General features: G+C 37.9%; 2 protein-coding genes across 17 annotated transcripts in view; one reads left to right on the top strand and one right to left on the bottom strand.

Annotated features, from left to right (window-relative positions):
• Positions 1-12649, top strand: part of FUBP1 (far upstream element binding protein 1) — a 40563-nt gene extending 27914 nt beyond the window's left edge. For 4 of the 16 annotated variants that reach the window (XM_060232068.1, XM_060232064.1, XM_060232062.1 and 1 more), the window contains 5 exons: positions 1353-1478; positions 3720-3794; positions 7659-7718; positions 7804-7949; positions 10311-12649. In XM_060232068.1, the coding sequence (XP_060088051.1) occupies positions 1353-1478; positions 3720-3794; positions 7659-7718; positions 7804-7949; positions 10311-10418 (515 nt within the window). In that variant the 3' untranslated portion in view covers positions 10419-12649. Of the gene's footprint in view, positions 1-1352; positions 1479-3719; positions 3795-7658; positions 7719-7803; positions 7950-8334 lie in introns of all 16 variants that reach the window. The other 12 variants (XM_060232072.1, XM_060232067.1, XM_060232071.1 and 9 more) reach the window with 7 other exon arrangements.
• Positions 12650-13057: 408 nt separating this feature from the next.
• Positions 13058-25644, bottom strand: part of NEXN (nexilin F-actin binding protein) — a 55562-nt gene continuing 42975 nt past the window's right edge. Inside the window, exons 7-15 of the mRNA XM_060232057.1 lie at positions 24480-24674; positions 23928-24107; positions 23211-23399; positions 21086-21284; positions 20948-20949; positions 20542-20760; positions 15356-15541; positions 14294-14654; positions 13058-14212 (exon numbers count right to left, since the gene is read on the bottom strand). Of these exons, the coding sequence (XP_060088040.1) occupies positions 14199-14212; positions 14294-14654; positions 15356-15541; positions 20542-20760; positions 20948-20949; positions 21086-21284; positions 23211-23399; positions 23928-24107; positions 24480-24674 (1545 nt within the window). The 3' untranslated portion in view covers positions 13058-14198. The remainder of the gene's footprint in view (positions 14213-14293; positions 14655-15355; positions 15542-20541; positions 20761-20947; positions 20950-21085; positions 21285-23210; positions 23400-23927; positions 24108-24479; positions 24675-25644) is intronic.

Here is a 25644-nt window from a genome sequence, read left to right as displayed (position 1 = left end):
TCCTTCCTTCCCCAGGGGACCAGGAGGGGGAGGAGCCTCAGCCAGTAGAAGGAAGAGAGGCTTGGCGCAGTAGTTGTGCTGTGCAATTAAGAGAGCCTGGCAAAGCAAGCTCTCCCTTCCCCCTTCCTCCCCAAGGGAGGCACCTTAGCCAATGGAGAAAACATAGGTTTTGTTCTGTATCTCCTGTGCCATTGAGCAAGCCTCGCAAAGCAAGCTGTTATGCAGAAGGAAGCAATAGCTCAGGGACCTGATTCGGCCCCTGTGCTGCATGTTTTGACACCCCTGGTCTCAGTAAAAGTATTCCAGTGCAGAGTTCTTTGGAGCTACAGGGTATTCTTCTTGTACTACATGAGTAGAAATTTCCACTTTTACAATAGTGCCATGAGAATGATAATCTATCTTCCAGTGTTGACAACAAGCTCCCCTGATATTTTAAGTAATTGGATACTCTATATCTATACTACTGTTTAGACTAGGAGTCCCCAGTATGGTGCTCATAGGCACCATAGCACTCACCGATACCTTTCCTGGTGTTCTCTGTTTTATAAAGTGGGTGGGGCCTTGTGAGGCTTTTGCCCAGCAAGGCTTCTGATCAGCCATTGGAGAGTTAATTGGTTGTGCCATCAGACACTTTAAAAATGTTTTTAAAACATTGCTTTGGCTGCAGCTGCCACCACACCACTGTGTGATTGAAAGTAAGCTTCAGCAGCCATTTTGTGGCTGGCTCTGCCTCTTGTGGCAGCCATTTTGTGCCCACACCACACTGTCTCAGAATTCCAAATGTGCTCACAGACTTTAAAAAGTTGGGGATTCCTGGTTTTAGGTGGTGGTAGTGCTGAACAGCAGGCCTTTACCCAGATATAATTCTTCCAACAGAACCACATTTTTATTTGCAAAACAGGGTAATGATTTCTGCTGATTCTCCCTTACTGTTCCAAATATTCCTATTTTGCCCTCTATATTGTTGCAGAAGGTGTGCTAATGCCCAGGAAGTGGAGGGGTGGGGCTTAGTAGATCTCAGCAGGAGGGGAAGCAGGAAAATTTTTCTTCATAAAGTCTGCACTATGCGTATCTAACCTACAGTGGTGGTAGCTTGTTAAAGAAATAATAAAAAGTGAAGCATTATGGCCGAGCCATTAAATGAGCTTGTGGCAAGCAAGCATGCACAATAAATCCATTGCTTGCACTGTTATTACATATACATGTCGTTGGCATGGCTTTCCCTATGTTGCTTTTTCTGTAACATGTTGATGATGCTTGAATCAGTTCTCAGTGGGGTGTTAAGAGATTTATTAAAGTGAGAATTAAAGTTTACTAAACATGTTAAACAGAGCTAATGTTAAATCTCCTAGGTAAGCCTGCAGATCCTAATTCAGCAGCATGGGCAGCCTATTATGCTCACTACTATCAACAGCAAGCGCAGCCACCACCTGCAGCTCCACCTAGTGCACCACCAGCCACCCAGACCAATGGACAAGGTATCAAACTGATAAAAAGAATTTCTTATGATGTGATAGACTTCCTAGGACCTATTTAAAAAAAGAATTACAATGCTAAGTTGGTAAAATAGATAAAATTCATCAGTCTCACACCCTGTTGATTAAGCATCCATCATGAAGTGTGTTTTTTTTATTCTATGCCTGCTAAGGTTTTGATTGATTGACTTCCTAAAATATAGCAGATTACTGTTATTCATAGAAAAAAATATTATACTGTAAGTATATTTACAGTAGACAATAGAATTTCAGGAAAAGATGCATAGTGAAGCATGTTTGAATTCCAGGGACAAAAATTGACAATTGATGGCAATGAACATAATGAGGGGTCTGGAGACCAAGTCCTATGTGGAAAGGTTGAAGAATATTTTGCCTGGAGAGGAGACAGCTGAGAGGTGATATGATTGCCATCTTCAAGTACTTGAAGGGCTGTCATATAAAGTTTTATGTTGCCCCAGAAGGTCAGACCAGAACAAATGGGTCGAAATTAAATCAAAAGAGTGTTCGGCTAAACTTTGGAAAGAACTTCCTGATAGAATGGTTCCTCAGTGGAACAGGCTTCCTCAAGAGGTGGTGGGCTCTCCTTTGGATGTTTTTAAACAGAGTCTAAATGGCCATCTGACAGCCATGCTGATTCTTTGAATTAGGTACGTCATGTGAAAGAGAGCAGGAAGGGCTGCATCAGTGCTTAGTTCTCTTGGTCCCCTTTTAAACACTTAGGAAAATGCTGGTCACCACTTTGGGATCAGGAAGCAATTTTTCTCCAGGCCAGTTTTCTGGGCATGGAACGGGTCCCTGGAGGTGTGGGGTGGGGAGGTATTTGTGAAGTTCCTGCATTTAGCAGGACATTGGACTAGATAACCGTGGAGGTCCCTTCCAACTATAATTAAATAACAAATCTCCGGTATTGTGCATTGTTTTCAAGTCACATATAACTTAAGACTTCTTGGCCTGAGCTGCAAACTATGTAGAGTACATTTTTTTTTTCTTTCAGCCCTTTCCACCACTCATAAACAGCACCTGACAGCACATTTTAGACAGGCCTGAGTGTCCCACAATTCCAGTTTAAGAACCATTTTAAGATATACTGCAAGTCTGTTTTGTCTTACTTTCTTTTATCTTCCTATCCCATTGATCTATGCATTTTTCACTTTTTGTCTGCCCCACACCTACTGTTTCATTGGTGCTTCTCCACCATTTTCAGAAAATTCAGAAGTATTTGTTGATGTTTTCTCTGCCTTCCCCGTAAGCACTTCATCTCATCCATTGTCATTACCTACTTTCCTAGCCTTTCTTTCTGGCCTTCTCCATGCAATTACTTTTGTGCTTGGCTTTACATACCGTCTCTCTGGTTGCTGTCTTCAACAAAATTATTGTTTTACCCCATCTTGCATAGAGAGTAAGAATTTCTGGTTATATATAGTTCCTCTTTGAAGTGTACAGGAAAGAATGCTGGCAGCAAGCAAAGAATTTGGGACAGCGTGGGCTGTCAGTTACAAATATTTGGATTTACATTGGTTTGAATAGTTATTTTCTATTGGGCACATGATTTCTCTTGGGATCAGATTCTGCTTCTTCTCCAGTCACAGTGGAGTAGCTGCTAGGATCATAGTTGAGTAGAAAGATCCTTTTTACACAAAAAACAATTTGAATGCAAGGCTCACAAGGCCATGTAAGCCTTTGGTGTTTTTTTTACCTGCCCATTTCCCTAAATTCCTGCGTATTAGGCCATTAGTTATTTTAGAACATAATAGAACATCACAGTGTATTCTGACATAGTTTGGCTGTATGACTGACTGTGTTGTAGGTTCTTTAATCCATGGTTTCTCAAAGATGACCGCAGAAGCCACAAGTAACCCTCAGAAGGAATTTTGATGCTGCCACTAAGGCTTGTAGGCCCAACTGAAGGGTAGGTGGGAAGTAAAGCAGTAGGAATAAAGGTGGTGTGGATGCAAGTAAAGACCAGTTTAGGAACCCCCCTACATTAAAAACTTGTGCACTGGATCAGTGTCTGCTGTGAGTTCAGACTTTCATGCTTATGCACAGAAATATCCATCCAGGCAGTGAAGTAGACTAAAAACTTTCCCCATAAAGATTTCCAGATAAACAATTCAAACTTGTTTATTCTGTTTCTCTATTTTCATTGTTCTGTGAAATATTTTGCAGTTTTCTGTATACATTTTTGGTGTGCTTCAGCTGTCTTTTGGTTTTCTATTCAACTAGGAGATCAACCAAATCCAGCACCAGCAGGACAAGTAGATTACACCAAGGCATGGGAAGAATACTATAAAAAAATGGGTATGTTTTACATTTTCTCTTGAAGAAAAAATCAGACTTCTGTGATTTACTTCTGAGAAGTTTTGTTCATATCATCTATAGTAGTAGTAGAAGTTGCCCCAAGGAACTTAAAAGATTATCATTCTGCCACTTTATGCTTGCACAGATGAAAAAAGGGGGAACACAGTAGTGAAAAGCCTAGGAAATAACTACAAAGAAACTGTTCAATATTGCTACAAAATCATGCAAATGATATTTATACAATATAACAAACCAATAACAAGTATCAAAAGTCCAAAAGACTCAGTTATAAACAATGTCCTTGAAATGTGGCAGAAAATCCTCCTCCAGGTATTTTGCTGGTAATATTCCCAAATAGATATAATCTGATGTATAGAAGCCTGAGATATACAACGAGATTTCAGGACGTCTTGGCACATTTTAGAGCGTAGCCCTTTGTCAGGCAGTCTTATTCCACTTAAGGATAATTCTATTAGTCTAATTATTCACAAGAAAATTTTCCTTTTCAGGATCCCGATTAATACATTCTCAGAGCCATGCAGCTTCACAAAATTAAAGTTCGGGTAGACAGCATCTTGTAGCAAGGCTGGTTAGACAAGAAATTGTATGCAAGCAAGTTTTATATGGAGAATATTTTATTTAAAATAAATTTGTATGCCCACTATTATAAATTCGTTATAAATAAATAAATAAATATATGCCACTGTTCTCCTGACATCCATGGTTGGGAGTAGGTTATCCTGAAACTGGATCCTGTGCAATAGTAGGCAGGGCTAGATATTTTTACCTTCCCTGGGCAGCCATGTGTGAGCACTGAAGAAGTGTGGGCAGAGCATTCTTAAAAGACAACTGCACGCTTGTGTGAATTCATAAAAGATAACTGCACTGAGGAGAAGTGCCTCTTGTGTCAGCCTCTTTTGCTGGTGGAAGTGTCTTATCCTAGTAGAAAGGAGGCAACCCAGTAATTTTAATTCTTTGAAGCAGACCAACTCTATTATTTCTGTCTTCGTGTGCTTGAGGGTTGTCCCATAAATTAAAACTACACATGAAAAACTAGAAACGAATGTTCTGCATTTTGAGAGGAAAATAGGAATAGGATCCACAGATTATCTCTTGATAAAATCAGGCTTTCATGAAATGGTTGGAGCAAGTCTTTGGCAATAAAGCTGAAGTAAGCATTTTAAAATAGATTGTGCTGCTCAACTTTCTCAAATTAGTGCTGAATTGAACTTTTATGAAAATAATATGCTTATAGATGAAGATCGGTTCTTTTAAATTTCATCTTGTTCTTATTGATATATATCCCATATATGGACTACACACTCGAAGTCAGATGTTTCAGTTTTTTATAAGAATATGAAATGTAAAAACTGCATTTGGGTTAGTGAAAATCTGGATATGATAAAAAAAATTGCTTCAAGATAGGTATGCCACTGAGATCTTTCAAGGCTGCACTGTGCAGTTTTGGTGACTGTTGTGAGGATTGCTAGGAAACCCAACCTACAGCTCACATTTTTGTGGCTTCCAAGCCTCAGTATCACTAAGGAGAGAAGAAGAGAAAGATACCAAAAAGGTAGAAAATAGAAAGAAGAGGAGCTGAAAGTGATGGCAGGGAGGTGCAAAAAAGGTGAAAATGGAATGCTGATGATGGGTAACAGGAAGGGGGAAACATGGGGGAGGGATGGGGCAGAGACTGCCAGAGGTTGAGACAGAAGAGGATTGGTAGGTGGTTGGGAGAGAAAAAGGAGAAGCTACAGGTGCTGCTGAGTGGGGAAGCAAAGAGAAATCAAGAGAGGATGAGAAAATGAGATTGCCCCAAGTCTTTGTGGGCCCCTCACTGCGCACACATGGGGGAGTATATTATATGTTGGTTTCTTGTGCTGCTCTTAAAACTTGTTAAAGGGACATATTATGTGGATTTATATTCTGAAATCCCACTGGCATAAAACTGATTCTAGAGTATTGGGGAATGTACAAATGTACAAGAGGATGCAGATAGGGGTGGCATGGAATCAGCACATACCCTGCATGAGCCTTCAAATTGTGCAGCAGAATCTGTAGTTTGATGCCATAATGGGAGCAAAATATGAAGACTCAAGATAATTTCCATGAATGCAGCGGTTTATTTCTGTAAAATACTAGTGTACAACCATTTTAGGATATAATGTATGTAGTATTCCTAATATTTTCAACGTTGTCTATGTTATTAATTTTGTACTTGATAAACTCCACGCTTTTAGACTGGCAGTGTTAACGTAAATGCTAAGCATATTGCCTGCCATCTCAAATCTTCAGGGGGATCTAATGACTTATAGAATAGAGAGCCAGCAAAGCATAATTGCTTTGTGGTCTGTGAAAAACCTGGGTCAGATTGGGATTAAAACATGAAACTTTATTGATAGCCCTCAGGCTTGTGCAGTATTTTACAGCATTCCTCACGGAGTTATTGTAGGATATTTATAAATAAAGCAGAATACAGCTCTGTGGCCCCCCAGATTCTTTGGAAGAAGAGAAGGATCAGCTGTGATGTTTCTAAACTCATGAGTCTTCTTTAAAACACAATACTCTTGCAACCCACTGTGGTGACCTTTAGTAGCCTTCTCTCAATCAAATGGGTTGTGGATAGGGATGGGCACAAACTGGAAATGAGACATGGACTTCTCCATTGCAGAAATCAATTTGTGTGCCAGACCAGAAATGATGCACAAAGACATTAGAAAGCTTTCGAAGCTCACTCTTGGAGCTCAGTTGAGTTGGGTGGCCTTCAGAGCTCACATAATACTATAAATACTATAAAAGTCTTCAAAGCCCACTCTCAGACATCAGTTGGGCCATCCAACCAGCAGTAGACTCTAACGGCATTTAAATGTCTTTGTAGACAGGTCTGGAAATGAGCTCCAAACTTCCATGAGGAAGTTCAGGGCTGGGTTTGGGGGATGAACCAGTCTACTGAACCTCTGGTTCGTGCTTCATGAACTGGCCTTGTTTGTGCTGAACTGGAGTTCGTAAGTCAGTTCATGTCCATCCGTAGTTACAAAAAGATCATAAGACAACATTTTAAGTAAGATAATTTTATTACCTTGTAATATGTGGGAATTTCTACTATGGATATTTTCTGGCTTATGCATTCATGCATAATTAGCCGTTTGGATTCAGGTTTATTGCTTTCTACAAGCATTACTCTGTAAGACCATAATGATGCTGCTTCATTCAGTGTGTGTATGTGCACACTTAGAAAACTAGTCTTAATTATTAAAAATACACAAAATGGTGTGTTGCTGCAGAGGAATTCATGCATTGTGATCACTATAAACTGATTTGACAGGAAATTCTTGTTTATTATAATAGTATTGAAGAGTGTTCATATATACAATTTAAGGCTATAAGCTTTACAGCTGCTAGATAAAGACCCATCCCCAAATATATATTCTCTCTGTCATGGAGAATGCACACTCTACATTATGCTTGGGGTGTTAATAGAAGTGAGAATGCATTGGTACATGCACCCACTAGAATTCTCAGGTGTTCTGCCTGTTGGAGGGAGAGACATATGTAGTTTAGACATTTGCTCTTATATGCTGCCATAGGCTGTCCCATACAACCACATATTAGTATGTGAACCTATCGTAAAGCATATTTAGATATGTTAAAATTTAAGCAGCTGATGCCAAGTGGGTAAAATCTTAGCTTTATTCTGACACAGAACACACAACAAAAAACACTGTATAAACTTGAGGTTTAATACCGTTTTTCTTACTTGCAATATACTTCAAATGAAACAGCAAAGAACTCTTCCTCTGTATTGTCTGTAATTTTGGTGTACCTGGGAGCTTTGTTTACATTAAAATGTGGGGGGTTTTTCAGGTCAACAAGGGCAGCCACAAGATTATTCAAAGGCTTGGGAGGAATATTACAAGAAGCAAGGTAATGTTTGTTAGAAATGAGATTATTTTGAGCTTCATTTGTTCCTGTTACGGCACCAGAGTTGTGTAATCTGTATTTATTCTAGGTCAGGCAGTTCCAGCTCCAGCAGGGGCACCACCAGCAGGTCAGCCCGATTATAGTGCAGCATGGGCTGAATACTATAGACAGCAGGCAGCCTATTATGCCCAGACAAGTCCACAAGGAATGCCACAACATCCTCCAGCACCACAGGTACAAACATTTTGAATTATTTGGCTATATTAGTGACTTTTGGTGTTATTTCTTGGGGTTATTTTTGTTCCTTCTCTTTTGTTTTTGCATGTCTCCCACTCTGATACTGTTCTGGAGTATGCATTCTTTTTCCTGGCAAAAGTAATTAGTAAATAAATTCATGCTCTCAGTTAACTGGAGTTCTGTCTCTCTCTCTTTTCGCATACATTCAGTGCTTTTGATCAATAAAAATTTCTCCTCCCAGGGTTTTTGAAAGCCATGCAGGAAGCCACCACCATTACATTAACCAATTTTTCTTTCTTAAAGGCTTCACTCCTGAGTTAGCACAATTTTAAAAAGATTTTCTTTAACTTTTTGTGTATTTCTTATGTATTTCTTCGCACAGGGCCAATAATAAGAAGTGGACAATACAGTATTTGCTTCATTATGTGGGGGAAAAAACCTTTGTTAAATGTGTGGATGCAGACGCCTTGATGAAGATCATTATTTTGTTTGGTTTAAAAATAGTGTTTTGGAAATGTACAAAATATCTATCACTACTGATAGGAGGTAATATTTTTGTGTAGAAATGAACTTGGTTTGTTTTTAGTACATTAGTGTAGATGTACACATTCCAGCAAATGTATTTGCAACTATTATGTGGTCAATGCTTTGTGATATAAATGTACTTTTTTCAATGTATACTTGATCACTTTTAAATGCCTGTTTTGTGCTTTACAATAAATAATATGAAACCTCCTGTGTCGGTAAGTTGGATATGTGGGTCCCCAGAATTCAACTATTAGTTAGCACTGCTGTACATGTACACAAGTAAGGTTTTTTTCCCTTGAAAGTTTGAGTTTGACATTGGTATTCTCCATTTGCAGAATAGTTTAGAAGGAACTCTTTTGTTGCTGTATTTTGCTGCTTAGCATTTTGATATCCTCTTATTTTTACTTGATTAAAATTTGCATGTATGTGAAGGTGTTTCTTGACATACTTGTATTGCATTAACAGTTGAAATTTCTTTTTATTCACGACCACTGTCTCAGACCCATATAGCTGCTATAGTTAACCTTTGTTTTTATACATGATTTGATTCTTCAGTATATTTTTTCAGGCACGTTAAAGTCAATTGCTGTAGAAATCAGATGTGCAAAGCAGTCAGTTTACTGCACTTTGGTTGAGAATTCAGTGTAGTAAGGTGTATATGCTTTTAGTTACGAAAACTGCATTTGTTATAGAAACATTCTTTTTGGAGTTCTGGGAGTAATTAACAGATAAGGTTATTTTAAAATGCTGAAGACTAGTCATTCAATTATATTATGAAAAGTCTCCATAAAGTGTTTTATTCTTACTATTCATACTGAAAACTGGTGTTCTGTTAAAATCCACTGTTTGCTTTTTTGCATATATTAGATTACATGCAATACAGTCTGTCTTGCCATTGTCTGTTGAAGTGCAGGTTTGATCCAGCCAGTATAGAACTAGCTCTATAGGGGTGAGGAGGACTGTGCTGTGTATCATCTTTGATTGTTCCTTCAAGGAGCATTGCACTGTAAGTACAACAGAATGACAAAATGATGAACTGCAACAGTATCTTTTTGTCAATGTTCCACATAATGCAAATGCCATACCTGTGTGAATATTATGTTGGAATAAAATACAGTGCTGATAACTTAGGAAATCATAACTGCTTCTTAATTCAGAAACGTAGGTGTGCATATATATATCTATATGTATATGTGAGCTTTATGGGTAAGTATTGCTGAGACATTTAGTTTTAGCTAAATTGTCATGTACCTAAGTAACATTTTTTCATTAGCAGTTCAGAAACAAGATATATTCAGATATAAACTTGTGCTTTGTTAACAAAGTTTAAATTGCTTGTAAGGAGGACGTTGTTTTGTCTTCAGGTTGTCTGCTTATATATGGTGATATAGGTATATGCTAACCTGTATTAGCCTTACCTCTGGAGATTTTGTTGGGTTTTTTTTTGTTTTTTTTGAGAATACACTTAGAGTGGTTGCTAGAGAATGAAATGAAGTAGTTCCCTGCACAGATAGCTAGAAATGCATTTTGTTGTAGAACCAGAAGGGAATTTATTTTTATCCCAATTTACAATAGGATTTAAAGTAGACATTTTGAAAAGATTTTTAGGCAGTTATTAAATATATTTAGAGTAGGCTATAAAGACTCTAAAGCAACTACTTTGCATGATTCATCTGTAGCTTATTAGAGAATGGTGTAGCTACTAACTAAACAGAACAAAAAATTCACCAGATTCTTTATCATTCACCAAATGGAGGCTGTTGATTTTGATTCATTTAAAGTATAAAATCTTTATTAATTGCAAACAGTGCAATTATTTATACTTCACAGTGCCTTCCCAGACCTTCCACCTTAGGTTCTGCTGCAAAAAGCACAGGTAAGCACAACCTAAGGAAGTGTATAAATACATATTTCAATATATTAATGTTGTCCCTGTGAGATTTTTTTTTGTGGTTGTGTATTCAAAAGCAATCTGCCAATATCTTCCCCAAATGTATTCTGCTATTTATGGTTCAATTCCAGTGGAAAGTCTGAAACAATTATTTACATTTCTGGGTAAATGTGTATCTTTATTTTTAAAAGATAAGTGGATTGCTGCAATAATTTTTGAGTAAGTCACTTTTACTATTTTCCCCTCAGAAGCTAAGTTGTTGCAAATGAATATAAATTATTTTTTCAAGATACAGGAAATACTTGGTCAGAACTTCAACAGCCTTCACAAATGCTTTTATAATGAAAACGATGTTATACCCAGTACTATTCACTCAAGCATACTGTGTTTCTCTAATTCCCAAGACTGATGTCTGATTTTTTTTAACGTTATACACCATAATATCCGTAAAACAAATTAATCTAGCTTGCTTATTTGATTTGATACTGAAGGAAAATTTAGACGTGAATATTGCAGAATAGCTTATTAGGAAGCATGTGTGCCAGTAAAATGTTAACAGTTTGGCAACTCTTTCCCTTTTACAGTGATTTCTTTGCTATTTTAGCTGAATTGCTGTATATTTTTGCCAGTTTAAAATGTTTTGTGTTATGGCTTATTTAGATAGCTTAACTGGTACAGTTTTTTTTAATTTAGACAATACTAAGGCAGTACCATCAGTTTTTTTGTTTGTCACTTAATAAAATGTTTTGATTTTCTCAAAAGTCCTGTTTTTCTCTGCATCAAAGAAAACTATTCAAAAATACTGCCTTCATTTTCACACACAGTGCTGAAGATGCTGCAAGCACCAAATCATAGCTCATAAAATCAGGTCCTGAGATAGTTACTTCCAATAAAGAGGATTCCTTTGAGTGTATGGCCATGGTGAGCCGATGAGCATGGACCATAGAAGGGCTCCATGTAGAAGGTAAAATTGGCAAAATACCGATTTTAAATGTATCCCATACTTAATGGTGTAGGGTATAATTTGCCTGTTTTAATCGCTTCTCATTCTTTTAAGTGCTATTTGCTTGACATAAATGTTCAGTAATTTGTTATGTGGTAATAATACAAGCCATCTATCAATTTACACGTTGCTAAATAGTCAAGCATAGATATGTTTTGCATTTCACAACTAAATTTAATAGTTGTACTTGAATACCCTTGAGCCACTTCATTTTTTGTTGTAGTTCAACATGTCAGATTTCATTTTTATTGGGAACTAGGTTTGTGTTGTGCTGTTGAGCTGTTAAAGAACTTCATCTGGGCTGGATTTCATTTCCCCATTTTAAAACGAGTTTTATTTTTGCTTCTCCATTTTTATAAACACAGCTTAAATTGTAGCACAATGGAAGGAAAAGGAAGAAATAGAAAAGATTATTTCTGACATAGGTGATTTAATAGTCTAAGCATTATTTTTGCATCGTGCTAGTGGATCTTTAGGCATCTTCTGACTTTGTGTAGTTTTGCCATTCAGTTTCAGCCTCTGAATTCTTTCAGGAGCATTATTAGTTTTTCTTGCGTAGTTCTTGTGATTTTGCAGTAAAAATAAATGCAAATTATTAACATAAAATGTTAAGAATAAATACTCTGACTAGAATCAGATGTGAGTAATGCATGCTTCTAAAGGAAATAAAACAGCATCTTTACGTTTCAACTGAGTGATGCTTACAGATCACTGTTTAGTGTGCGTTCTGTATAGTCAAGCTTTGCTGATTTAAAAATAATTCCTTAGCTGTATCTTTTGTATAAATTACATGTTTTAGCGGTTAGGTAGGCTGTATCATTCACTAATCACCCTCTTTCCACAAAATATTTTGAGCAACTGGGCATCCTTTCTTTTCATAAGTTTAAGAGTGTAGAGTGTCTAGGTCTCTTTCGTATACTGGCATTTCATAAAGCAAGACACTGGGCCTGCATAATGCATACAACAGATCCACTTTTCCTACTCGTAGTATCCTTAGGTTTATGCAGCCTTTATTTTATATGCATGCAAGATGCATTTTCGTCCTGAGAGAGTGTTCTCTACAGAAACTACACGTGTTTTTAAAAAAGAAGATTGTCTTTAAAAGGCTACTGTGATGGGAAGTATCTTAGGGAGATGCAGCTTGGACTTGAGGTAAATCAAATGCTTTACGCTGTGTTGTGTTGAACTTGCAATAAGGCATTGTATGTATTCATGAAAATACATTAATTGTAATGTTTTTGTATGAGTTCTCAATAAATGTAAACTAATGGGTAATTCGTCTTGTCTCTTATTCTGTACTTCAGTCACTTTTCATCTGAAAAACTTACATTGCAAATGCCTTTGACCCATTATCATGTTGTAAGGTAACAAACCCTTGTGGTCAAAAAGCCAGAGGGTTACGGAGGGTTTAATTGCCATAGACTATTGCACATTCTTGTACTAGTAAAATTTCATCTGATGGAAGAGGGAGACCAGTTTCATCCAATTTTTTGTCTTCTCTGCCATGTGGCAATTTGTAAGCATCCCAAGGCAATACCTTGATGGGGAGATGTGCTTGTGTGAGATGGAAAGTAGGGAAATATTTGCTTCAGCAAGCTTATTTTGTAAGATATATTCCCATTATGTCCAAGATTTGTCAATAGGGATGAATGCCCATTACCTTTGTGAAACAAAAAGGTTACATGAGACTCAACATAGATTTATTAACCTTCCAATTAATTCAAAACAGAGCATAGGGAATTTGGTACATAGATTTTAAAAGCCAGATACATCCTGTATAACATTTTATTCTATCTTGTACTTTTTCTAAAACCTGGCTGATGAAATGTAGCCAGAATCTAGTAGAGAATTCTGTTATTTGCTGCATATAGTTAAATTTTCAGTATGGATGGTAGGCTTCATTGGAATTTAGTTTGCAGCTTTCCATTAGCAAAAGCAAATCTGTAATGACTACTTGTTTACTGGTAACTATTTGTATATACTGTAGTGAGATGAATCAGTATAAGAAGTTCAAGTTGAAAATTCATCCAGTATCATGATAATACTTAACTACTGAATATCACAACTTTGGTTCAGTATTATAAGCAAGATTCTGGACAATATCTAAGTTCTAATACAAAATTATAAATGCAAATATTTCAAAGAACTTTGACAACCGCATATACATGATAAGTACATAATCTGCTTTCAAGCCACTATTTTGATTTTATGTTATTTAAGCAGATTAAAAGGAAAATATTGCATTAAACAAACCAATTAAATAAGTGACTAAAATTGGCTACTAAACAGTTTTCCCCACTAACAGTTTCCAGATTAAAGAAATTGAGGGCAACATTCATGTAGACTAATGAATTGGTCTTCATCTGTGGGAACAACTTAGTTTTGCTTTTTCCTGTCTCTTTGCCCTAATTTTATATGTGCAAACAATGGCAATGCCAAAAATCCAGAGGTTCTTCCAGGCAGAAGACTGCTTGTGTGAAGCAGTTCGCCATGCACTTGTTTTTCACTACACTGCTACAAGCTGTTTTTATACTGACATCATGAAAACTAGTGTAATGACTTAGCAAGCTGCTTCACATAAAACTTGCTGGGAATTACCTTGCTGTGTGAAGCAACACAATGTAAGTGAGGGGTGGGGTGGGGGTTGAGCCATTGTGCTTCAGGTTATAAAACTTATCCAATAAGTCTGAAATACAGAAGTTCAAAATAGGCAATTGCATATCTTATTTCAGGAATGACAGACATTTTTCTTGTTGGCCCCACCACAGAGAGAAAGATAAATGCAGTAAATTTAGAGAAGGAAGGCTCCAGAAAAAGTAGGTTATTAATAGTCATCAGCTAGAAAAAAAGAGAAAAAGAGAATTAAGAACAGATTTAGAAAAAAATGATGTGAATTTTCATTAAAATGCTAAGTCTTACTTTCAATTGTGAGAATACAAGTGCTAGCTGCTGTTCCTCTGCTGTTTACTGCTTTACACATATATTCTCCTTCGTCTTCTGGGAAAGTTTCTGGTAAGTAAAGACAGAAGGTTTCTCCTCTCTCTATATATTGATAGTCCTCACAGTCTTGCAACATTTCCCCTTCAAACCACCATGTAATTTCTGGTTTGGGTTCTCCAGTTATTTTGACTGTAAATCTTACTGGTTCACCATCCACAACTGACACATTTTTCAGAGGTTTCTTGAACCATGGGGCTCCAGACCTTGCTTGCTGTTCTTCATCTTCATAAACTGAGCCATTAATAGTGCTCCCATCATCGTCTTCCTCCTCTTCTTTTTTCTGCATTTTAAAATAGGAATTATGAAAACTACCATGTTTCATACATACTTGTCTTGTACAGTACTTAGTTCAAAAGTCTCCCACCTTTCTGAGCATATGGGGATCTTTAGAATTCTGACAAAAGATGCGGAGCCAACCACAAAATGTCACACTTAACTCTAATAGGAACTCTTCAACATTCAAGCAGAAGCTCTGCTTATTTTTAAATTGTTCAAAAATATTTTCTTGGAGATACATGGCTTACCTTCCGTCAAGAAGTAAAGATCTTTGTGCTGTCATGGCAGCTACTGCCAAGGTGATGTTTTTTGAATTTGCAAGCCAATCAGGAGCCCTACTTGCCAAAGTCCCACCTGGCCCCACTTGTTTTCTGAAAACACTTGGCACACACCACATTCTGTATCTTAATCTAGATCATGCATATATATTACATTAATTTCTCAATACTGCACTTAGATATGGAGTAGGGAAACAAATCTGACAGCTACCAGTTCCTTCAAGCTCACTTCTCCCATAAAGAAGTGCCATTTGCTTAGGGAAGAAAAGTACAGTACATGGGCCTGACACAGTAGCAACGTTACCAAAGTTGTCTTGTTATGGCTTCAGTCTCAGCTCCCTTGAGGACAGTATTACAATGTATATATGCCCCTTACTGCCTTGACACCAGATTTTACTAGCTTTACAGAGGATACTATTTTGGATACCTTTTGTAATGCTGCATCAATTTCTTTTTGTTCAAATTGCATGCGTAAAAGCTTCTGTTCTTCAATTCTCCTCTGTTCCTCCTCCTCTCTTGCCTTTGCCATTTTTTCAAATCGAGCCTTCATGTTGACTTTGTGTGTAAATGGAGCTTCAGATTTTGTGGCTGGCTTCACATCTACTTCATCTTCCTAAGAAAGGTGAAAAACATTGGAGGGAGATGAGAAAAGAAGATAAATCTACACCACATTAAAATTTAGCACTTCTGAAGAGGGCCATACTACTTCATTTGTTCAACCTATATGCTGGCAGTAGTAATAAACAGAAAACGTTGCCACCCTAAGTGTTCAAGCTCCACTGTACTTTTTAATAGAGGGTATTTGTCAAAACGGTTACAGCAAAACCAAAGCATTAAAGACTTAGCAGTGATTGTACTCCTATATAGTGTATATACAAGTGCTACCTATTCTAACAGTCTGATAACAGATGCTGTATCTCAGATAAACCTACTGCTGTAGAGAAGTCATCTGCACTGGACTATGAGTAGCAGATATGCTGTCAGTGTTTTAGCATTCTATAACTTCTGTAACTTCATGGATATGCATTTATAACATATGTCTGGTCTAATGTTCAAAAACCATAGAAATATTAAAGTACACTCTGCACTTCACACCTCTATAATTTTATGATCTTGAGTTTAATTGGTTTTCATACTTCATTGGTGAAAGAAGAAACCATCAGTGGTTGCTATTCTACAACAATAATGGACAAAAGACATTTTAAGTTCTCTTTCAAACAGAAAAACGTCCGCACCTATGGGCAAGGAAAGGACAGTTGTATTAAAGTAAAATCTGAAAATACCATTGTGAAGGTATGTTAATGAAGCTTTATGTAACATCTATAGTAGAGGTGTCAAATGTCCAGCCCAAGGGACAGAACCAGCCTGCCCAGGGTTTTAATCAGGGCCATACCTCTCCCCCGCTCCCTTTTCCCTCTCCTGTTCACCTGAGAGTAGCAGCATTCCAGAAATGGAATTGCACTCTGGGGGCCTTCATTCCAGCCCCAGAATGCTTCTGCTACTCCCAGGGACTGTCATTTTACTCTGGTGGCTGCTATTCTATCTGGCCCAGATACCTTAATGTAAAATCCATTCTGCATTTGTCTGTGTTGCAATGTATTTCAATGGAGTGGAGCTAAAGTTTCATTCCCAGTGTTTGTATGGCTAGCTGAAGCTGTTGCTTGCCATGGTTGCCTCCTTGCAAATAAGCGGTTGATGCTTTGAGGCAGCTTGTCTCTGCTGAATGGACATGGGAACTGGTGTCTAGTGAATATTCTAACATGGAAACCCCACTGCCAAAGGGGGATATTACACTGGAGAGCCATTGCCAATCTGAATAACTGAGGGGGGGTGGACTTGCAAGCTCAGCCGTTTCATGTTTTCCTAGGCTCAGCATTTTATATTTTTAGTTTATATTTTAAGTTTCTGCTGTGATCCTTGTGTTTTTTCTTGATGTTTTGTTTTAAAAACTGCATTGCCAAATCCCACTATTCCCCCACCTTTCCATTTTAAACATTGCAAGAGTTTAAAACATGTTCATATTTTAAGTAAAAAATATATTTTGTTTCTCTGTATGCTTTATAAAGTTTATATCTCCACTACCTGACATTACATTTTATGCTATGCATGGCCCGGCCCCACAAAGTTCCATTTATGTCATATCTGGCTTTCATAATAAATGAGTTTTGACACCCCTGATCTATGGAATGTAGTTCTTAAATTGTTCTGTTACAGACCACTTCTTTCCAAGCAACGTGTATGGTGAAGATGTCCCAAAACAAGTTTTCATAAGAACATATGGCCATCACATTATAGAGCAAACGGTTCTTTTATAGACCCTCTATTTTCTTTGAAGGTACCAAGTTTATATACCTTGAACTGCTGGAAAACATGTAGTGTAAGATTGTATATATTGCTATGTAGTGCTCTAGGACCATTAACTGCAATAGCAAAGGTTCTTTTAATGACGAGAATGAAGAAAAGCATCAAGTGGACCTTGGTGGCCAAATCTGTCAAAGACTAGAGAGCCAGTTTTGGTGTAGTGGTTAAGTGTGTAGACTTTTAACTGGGAGAACTGGGTTTGATTCCCCACTCCTCCACATTCACCTGCTGGAGTGACTTTGGGTCAGTCATAACTTCTTAAAGCTGTTCTGCTTGAGACCATTTCTCTCAAAGCTCTCAGCTCCACCTACCTAACAGGGTGTCTGTTGTGGGGAGAGGAAGGGAAAGAAGATTGTAAGCCACTCTGAGTGAAGGGCGGGGTATAAATCCAATTTCTATCATTGCAGTAGTAGAGGAAGGAAAAATTGGCCACTGAATTTAAGATACACAGTATACTAATAATTAGACCAGGGCTATCGAACTCATTTGTTAGGAGGGTTGGATCCTTCACTTCATCAGGCCGGCCCATGTGTGTCATAAAATGTAATGCCAGGTAGGGAAGATATAAACCTTATAAAGAACACAGACACACTCAGACCAGTGTTTCCTCTAAGCCACGGGTGTCAAACTCATTTGTTAAGAGGGCTGGATCTAACAAATGAGACCTTGTCAGGCTGGGCCATGTGTTTCTATTTTAGATTAGGTAGCAGAGATATAAACTTTATGAAGGACAAACACAATTAAAAGGTTTTTTAAAAAACCTTAAAAAATTAGCACTCATTGTTCTTAAAGGTGCTTTCTTTGTATTTCTCTCATGGGAACCAGAGAACTAGGCAAAGAAAGTTCTGTTTCTTTCCTGCCTTCCCCAGGGAAGCAGGAGGGGGAGGAGCCTCAGTCAGTAGAAGGAAAAGAGGCTTGGCTCAGTAGCTCTGCTGTGCAATTGAGACCTGGCAAAGCAAGCTCTCCCTCCCCCCTTCCTCCCCAAGGGAGAAGCCTCAAATAGACAAAATAGAGGTTTTGCTCTGTAGCTCCTGTGTGATTGAGCAAGCCTTGCAAAGCAAGCTGTGATGCAGAAGGAAGCAAGAGAGAGAGAAAAGGAAGCAGATGACAGTCAGTTGCTCGGGGGCCTGATTCGGCCCTCAGGCTGCATGTTTGACACCCCTGCTCTAAGCTGAGTTAGCACGAGCTAATTCACAGATCTTTAGCCTCCAGCTCACACATTTTTGTCTTAGCTCAGGAAGGATGACCCCAGAGCACACTAATTTATTCAGTAGCTCACAAAGTAGAATTTTTGCTCACAAGACTGCAGCTCAGAACATTGAATCCATGTCACTGACTTGTTGAGTCTCAGCCAACAGAAGAAAGAGAAGCTTGACTCAGTAGCTCTGCTGTGCAATTGGGAGAGCCTGGCAAAGCTAGCTCTCCTTCCTCCCCAAGGGAGGAGCTTTACTCTGTAGCTCCTGTGCAGTTGAGCAAGCCTGGCAAAGCAAGTTATGATGCAGAAGGAGGCAAGAGAGAGGGAGAAGGAAGCAGATGACAGCCAGGTGCAATGCTGATTCTGTGAATTTAGGCAGCTCATGAGAAGGAAGGCAGGAAGGGTTGCATCAGTGCTTAGTTCTCTTGGCCCCCTCTTATATGCCCAGGGAAATGCTGTTCATCACTTTCGGGTCAGGCAGCAATTTTTCTCCAGGCCAGTTTTACATGAATCCTGAAGTTTTGGGGGGGGGGTTGTTTTTTGGTATCTTCAGGGCTTGGGGTAGGGTCACTGAGAGTAGGTACTTGTGGATTTCCTGCATTGTACATGGGGGGGGGTTTGGACTAGATGACCCTGGAGATCCCTTCCAACTCTATTCTTTGATTCTGTGAATAAATTATTAAGTCAAACACTAAGAATACAACCTACTCATTTGAGCTCAGCTGAACTAGCTGTAATATGTAACCTGAGGTGCACCCATCTGAAGAGTCAAATGCTGAGGCCACTAGTTGCTTTATCAGCATACATCACTGTACCTTAATCAAATGTGTGTGTTAAGTGCCATCAAGCTGATTCTGACTTATGGTGGGCTTCCAAACTGTCCTATTATTAACAGCCTTGCTCAGGTCTTGCAAGCTGAAGGTAATGGCTTCCTTTATAGAGTGAGTCCATCTCATAATGGGTTTTCCTCTTTTCCTGTTGCATTCAACTTTTCCTAGGATTGTCTTTTCTAATTACTCATGGGCCCTGTTCACACAGCATGTTGAGTCCGTGTTAAACTGACCTGGTTCTGTTCCGAATATCTTTGTTCTGGATATTATGAATCAGACTGCCATACTGCAATTCGAATCACTCCGGGGTGAAACAGTCTTCTGCAGTCCACACGACGGCACCATGCAGTTCTTTTTTCCCTCCACTATTATGCACATGCGCATGCACACACACGCGCACAGGTTAAAGCTTTTTCCTCCTGCCTTTCTTTCTATTTTTAGCCTCCCCCCCCCCCCCCCCGTAAATAGTCTGCCGTGAAAACGTTGCTGAGATCATTGACTCCACTTACTTTATCTGGATGTAAGTTTGTGCTGCCTAACATAGTTTCTGAATAGTGTTAGATAAAGCTAGCTTTTTTGTTTTGTTTGCTGTTTGATCTGTGGTAATCTGTTGGCTATATTTTCATTAAATTGTCTGTCTTCATAATAAATTACTTAAATATATATATTTAAAATAACACCAGTCTGTATGTAGCTGCCCTGGAAACACAGAGGGTCAGCTCACTGACTCCTTAACAAACCCTGTTTGAACTACCAGTGGTACTAGTTGGTAAAGATTTTAGTTGAAGAGCTTGAAACTTCTGGAAGTACTCTGAATCATATACTCACATACTACTTTGCATGCCTGACAATAAGAACATAAGAGAAGCCATGTTGGATCAGGCCAACATTCTGTGTCACACAGTGGCCAAAAAAAATTACATCTGGGTTTCCAGGGCAGCTACATACAAATAACCAGACTGGTGTTATTTTAAATATATATATTTAAGTAATTTATAATGAAGACAGACAATTTAATGAAAATATAGCCAGATTACCACAGATCAAACAGCAAACAAAACAAAAAAGCATTGTTATGATACCACCAACCAACTTTAATTAGAGTGGCTGATCCTATATACATGTAATACAATAAAGATCAAAGTAAGTAGGCCACTTGTTGCTTACACTAGAATGGTTAAATAACAGCACAATCTTTTCCCCATATGTATCTGAATATCAACATACCTCTTGAAATTTCTCTGCTTCCCTTTCTTTTATTTCCTGGTCTGTAGCTCTCCTTCTTGCTCTTTCCTCCTCAATTTTTTTCTGTATTTCTTCTTCAGACAACTGCCCAATTTTTTCAAACTTTTTTTTCAAATTCTTTGCTTGAATGGATCCACTTCTTTTTAATTTTATCAGTTCCTCATATTCCCTGCTTAACTCAAAGATTTCGCACTCTTCCTCCTCCTGTCAGTGAAAATCATGGTACAAGTTTATTGACAATGAAACAGATTTTCTGCACCAAAACCACACTTAATTTATGGAGTCTTGACAAACTGCTAATCATGTTGATGATGATTTTTAGTAGAGCATTAAATGCCTTGGCTCCCTAGCTTCTCTAGCCTGCCTACTGTTTATTTTGCTAGCTGACTTCTAACTGAAATGTTAAGTCTACAGCAATGAGCTTTAAACTGTGAGCATATTTTCCTCAGTCAATGGTTTGACTCAAAAAGTGAATAATTGAAAGTACTGCAATCATTTTATATATGAGATAATATTGGAGACAGACCCTCTCCCATTTCTTGCCTAAGCTGCTCAAACTCTTGCTTTTCCATTTCCAGTTTTTGTCTGCGCTCTTCTTCTGTTCGTCTCTTTTCTTCTTCCATTTTCTGCCTCAGTAATTCTTCAAAGTTTATTTCCAGTTTTCCAGGTGTAAGAGATTCTTGAGATACAGTTTTGGATAACTGTGAAGACGCATCATCTGGAATCTGTAGGAAATAATTTATAATTTTGTTAATGATAGATGGTAGATGTGCTCTCTATAATTAAATCATTGCAGTGGTTCATCCTTAAACTACACGTGTTTAAGGATGACCATGGGTTCTTTCCTCCAAGACCTCCAAGATAATGGAGGTTATATGGCTCATGTGGACAGTCTAGCAGGCTTCAATAAGGATGGAGAACCAGCCACTGCTCCTGTGCCAGCGGAATGTCTTGTGGCAACAGAAGCACTGCTAACTGAAGTGGAAGGACAGAGTGATTTTGCTGGTTTCTCTTCTTCATTGCAAGCCCCAGACTGTGGTTCAAACTCTGCATCTGTGTTCTGCATATCTCAAGGGACTGCCTCATGATTGTCTTCATGTGCACACTTAATCCATTTTATACTTCCCCTGAAGGTTCTCTCATATTTAATTTTCCTTTAAAATTACACATAAAAGTATGTTTTCTAATGTGGAAAGCTTTCTATATCCATGCAACTGCGCCTCTCACAGTTTGCTTCTCACTATACAATTACAAGCCTAATAATTATTACTTACTTGGAAATAAATTCATTTGAAAAAACAGGCTTTCCTTCCACATAATGACTTTTATTTCAGTGGGGCTGTATCACTGTGGGCTGAATCCCATGGATCCATTCTGCTATCAGTGGCACTTTTCACTGGCACAAGGAGCCCTATCCTGAAACAAGAAAGTAGAAAGGGCTTCTTGAAGCAGAGGAAAGTACCACCTCTAATAAAATGGATTCATGGATCCAGCCATGCAAAACAGTTTGACTGCAGCAAATGGTAGAATGAAGACTGAAGTGTAGAAGAAATGAATTAATATGCATAACATAATACTAAGCAAAACCAGCCCCCAAAAAACTGAAAAACAGAACAAAGATACAAGAATTATAACCAACTAGGAATGTCACTGAACATTTGGCTTCCATTTCCCCTCTTTAAAACAAAACACCACATGGTCCATTTCCTCACCAGATGCAATCTTGTTCTTGCATGGTTTGGTTACAGTCCTTATTTACTGATTAGCTGTTCCAGAGAGACAATGGATAATATTCTTGTTCAGAGACATGAGACCTGCAGTTCATAGTCACACACTTCAAATATTGGGGGGGGGGGGGTTCATGGAGACCTCTCTACTGAATGGTTTCAAACTAATTAAACATGAATCAATTTGAATCTTCCTGTGACATGGCTATAATGTAGTGGGAATGAGTTTTATATTTAAATTGAAGTTTAGGGCCATTCTGACACATGGTGTTCACTGTTTCATTTGAAAGAGAAATGTGTAGTATAAAAGCATTCTTTATTCCCACGTAGGGTATCATTCCCAGCTCCTGATTACGACTCAGATTTGCATTTTGGTGTCTACTCTTTCAATCAGTTGTATTCCAGGGCTAGATGCCTGGTTAATAGAAAATGTAAGTTTGGGTTCATAGTTTTTGCTACTGAAAGGGATTTTTGTCAACAAATCACAACTACTCCCTCTAACTGCAACTCAAAATACCCCCTGAAATGCTACTTCTGGGGCACAGGAATAACCCCAAAACAACATGGAGCAGTGAGAAGTTTGCAGCAGGAGGGGGCTTTTTGTTACCAGATCCTATTAGGGTGCAATTTATGATCTTTTCCCACCCTGTCATACAAATTCTCGTCTCTGTCTTCATACATGCCTTCTTCCTTCATCTTAGAGCATCTCTAACTTTGCCTCAAGTTGACATGTTTAGAATCTACACATGCTGATTTCAATACACTAAAAATAGAACTGACAATCATATGTTCCATGGGAGCACCTCTGGCATTTTGAAGACTATGAATTAAAATTCAACTTACCATTGTACCCCAAAACTGAAAACACAATTTCATGAATAGATCTAGCAGTTATTTCCACAGTGAACAAACAACATTATCTACCATGCTTTTTCTTGCTTCAGCAAATGCTTTTTTCTCCTCTTCTATACGCCTTCTGGCCTCCTCTTCTGTTCTTCTTCTTTCTTCTTCTTGCCTCTGTCTTTCTAATTCCTCAAAGCCAAGTATCAGTTTCCCAGGATGCAACTCTTTGACAGAATTTTCACTCTCTGTATCATCACCGTCTTCATTCATCTTTGGTAAACAAAGCCCAGAAAAAAACAGTCTTTTAAAAGAGCAGCTGAAGTGCAGGTAAATCAAGAGATGCTGGACTTTGAAAATAGCATAGAAAAAGTTTCAGAATTTTAAAAAAGTGTACTTATATGGATGTAGTTTTTTTACTAGTGAACTGCAGCCTCAGATATATTTTTAAAATGACAAACAACATAGTAATAATATAGTCATGATTTTTTAAAATGTATAGAATAAAAACAAAACAGTGATATAAACTTGTGAAGACCATAGTAACTCTCCAGACTACAGTCAATCATTCTGAATGCTTGAGCACTCACTTAGACCACAAAAAAGCAGCAGTTAAAAATACTTTGGTCTCATATATATATACTGCTGAGACATCATAAACTGACAATGTAATCCTAAACGGGTCTACTCAGGATCCTCTTGTAACTGGGGACTACCTAATAAGACTAGAAAGGACTTGTAAGATTTCACTGTGATTTTGCTATATTTTCCTTTCACAAAGACTTGTATGTCAGAACATACCATTTGCTGCCTTGCTTCCTCAAAGGCACGTTTTTCCTCTTCTAAGCGTTGCCTGGCCTCCTCTTCTGCATGCTTCCTCTGATTTTCCTGTCTTTGTCTTTCTAGCTCTTCAAATGTTAATTTCACTTTTCCAGGAGAAGGAGATTCTTTTCTTTCACTGTCTTTACTTTCATCTTCATCCTATATTGTACAGTTATGATAAAAACATAAACCTCATGATAAATTTACATTAATAGGTTACCTGGAAGCAGTTCTACTGCAATCAGTGGTGTCTACTGCTGCATAGATCCAGTTCAATTGCAGAGGTTAGAGACGAACAAAATTTTAGGTGGTATGAACTAGCAAGAGTCAAAGCTCCCTTTGTCATACATCTGATTAATGGAGTTTTGGCTCTCAAAAGCTCATGCCCCCTCACCCAAAAAATCTGATTGGTCTCTTAATGGCTCCTGGACTGGAATCTAGCTGTTCTACTACAGACTAACATAGCCACCCTCTGAAACCAGTTCTGTATAAACATTCTTGATATCAGCATGTAAAGATTTTGCTTACCACAACTGGTGAAAAATATTTGACTTCCTTGAGAGCTTGCTTTTCTTGTTCATATCTCAGTCGTTTTTCTTCTTCATGTTTTTGCCTCTCTTGTTCTTCTCTCTCTTTTTCTAGGTCCTCAAAACTAATTTTCATCTTCCCAGGTGATTTGGTATGTTTTACAGGAACTACAGTTACTAGCAATGAATCATCACCTTCCTGTTGCAAAAAAAATTATTATTATTTTGCCATGAACACACTGGAATAGAATAGCTGCTGCTACCTACAAATAAGCTTTTACCACAGCATCAGTGCAAGACCAGGGGGAGAGAAACCAAAATCCTCAGCTACAGCAGAATTAATCTTCCAAAATGGACAATGGAAGTAGTTGCTCCAACTCTGCCAGCAACCATTCATAAACCATAATGTACAGCATTTCATTCATAAACCATTTGTACAGCATTTCACTTCTATTATCTTGTAATTAATATTACAATCCTTGAACACAGGTCAGAAATATCCTCATATTGCTGCTGAAGTAGAGAGTGAGAGACTTTCCACTTTATATAATTTTATTAGTTTTAATTAGAAAAGAAAAAGCATAAAAAGGGAAGGGAGGGAGGGCATACACAGAATAGGAAAATGGAGGGGGAAAGAAAAATACAAATACATCAATTTTAAATGTACCTCCAAATAAGGTATCCAATTCAATCTACCGGCAAGTATAAAATTCTCCATATGTTTTGCCATCTTTATCTTCCATTTTAAAACATTTTTACCAAACTATTATTTACAAGTCTAAACATTTCTTCTTCCACACATATAAATCTGCACAAGTCAGAGCAGTCTCAACACAAAGCTTACTACTTTGGCTTAAACTTAAAAAAAAAAAAAAACAACCAAAAGTGATTTTAACAGATTGGCCCTATTCTCATTAACAGAAACACGAAAAATGTATATCTTTATCCTTAAGAGAGATAGAAAAAACCCTCAAACAAAAAGAATGCAACCTGGTATTACATCTATTTCAATATCAACAGTTTCTCCTGAGAAGCATTATTATTAAAGAAACAAGTCTAGCAATTTACATGACATCTGTATTGTCTACCTTTTTAACAATTAGTCCATCTCTTGTTTCCCTATTAAGCTAGGTAAAAACACCTTTTAAGATCCAAAGGTAAAAATCTCC

The sequence above is a fragment of the Heteronotia binoei genome, chromosome 2 (assembly GCF_032191835.1).
Source record: "Heteronotia binoei isolate CCM8104 ecotype False Entrance Well chromosome 2, APGP_CSIRO_Hbin_v1, whole genome shotgun sequence".
NCBI lineage: Eukaryota > Metazoa > Chordata > Lepidosauria > Squamata > Gekkonidae > Heteronotia > Heteronotia binoei.
Note: the sequence above shows the minus strand (reverse complement) of the source record. Positions and strands in the feature narration are given on the sequence as shown.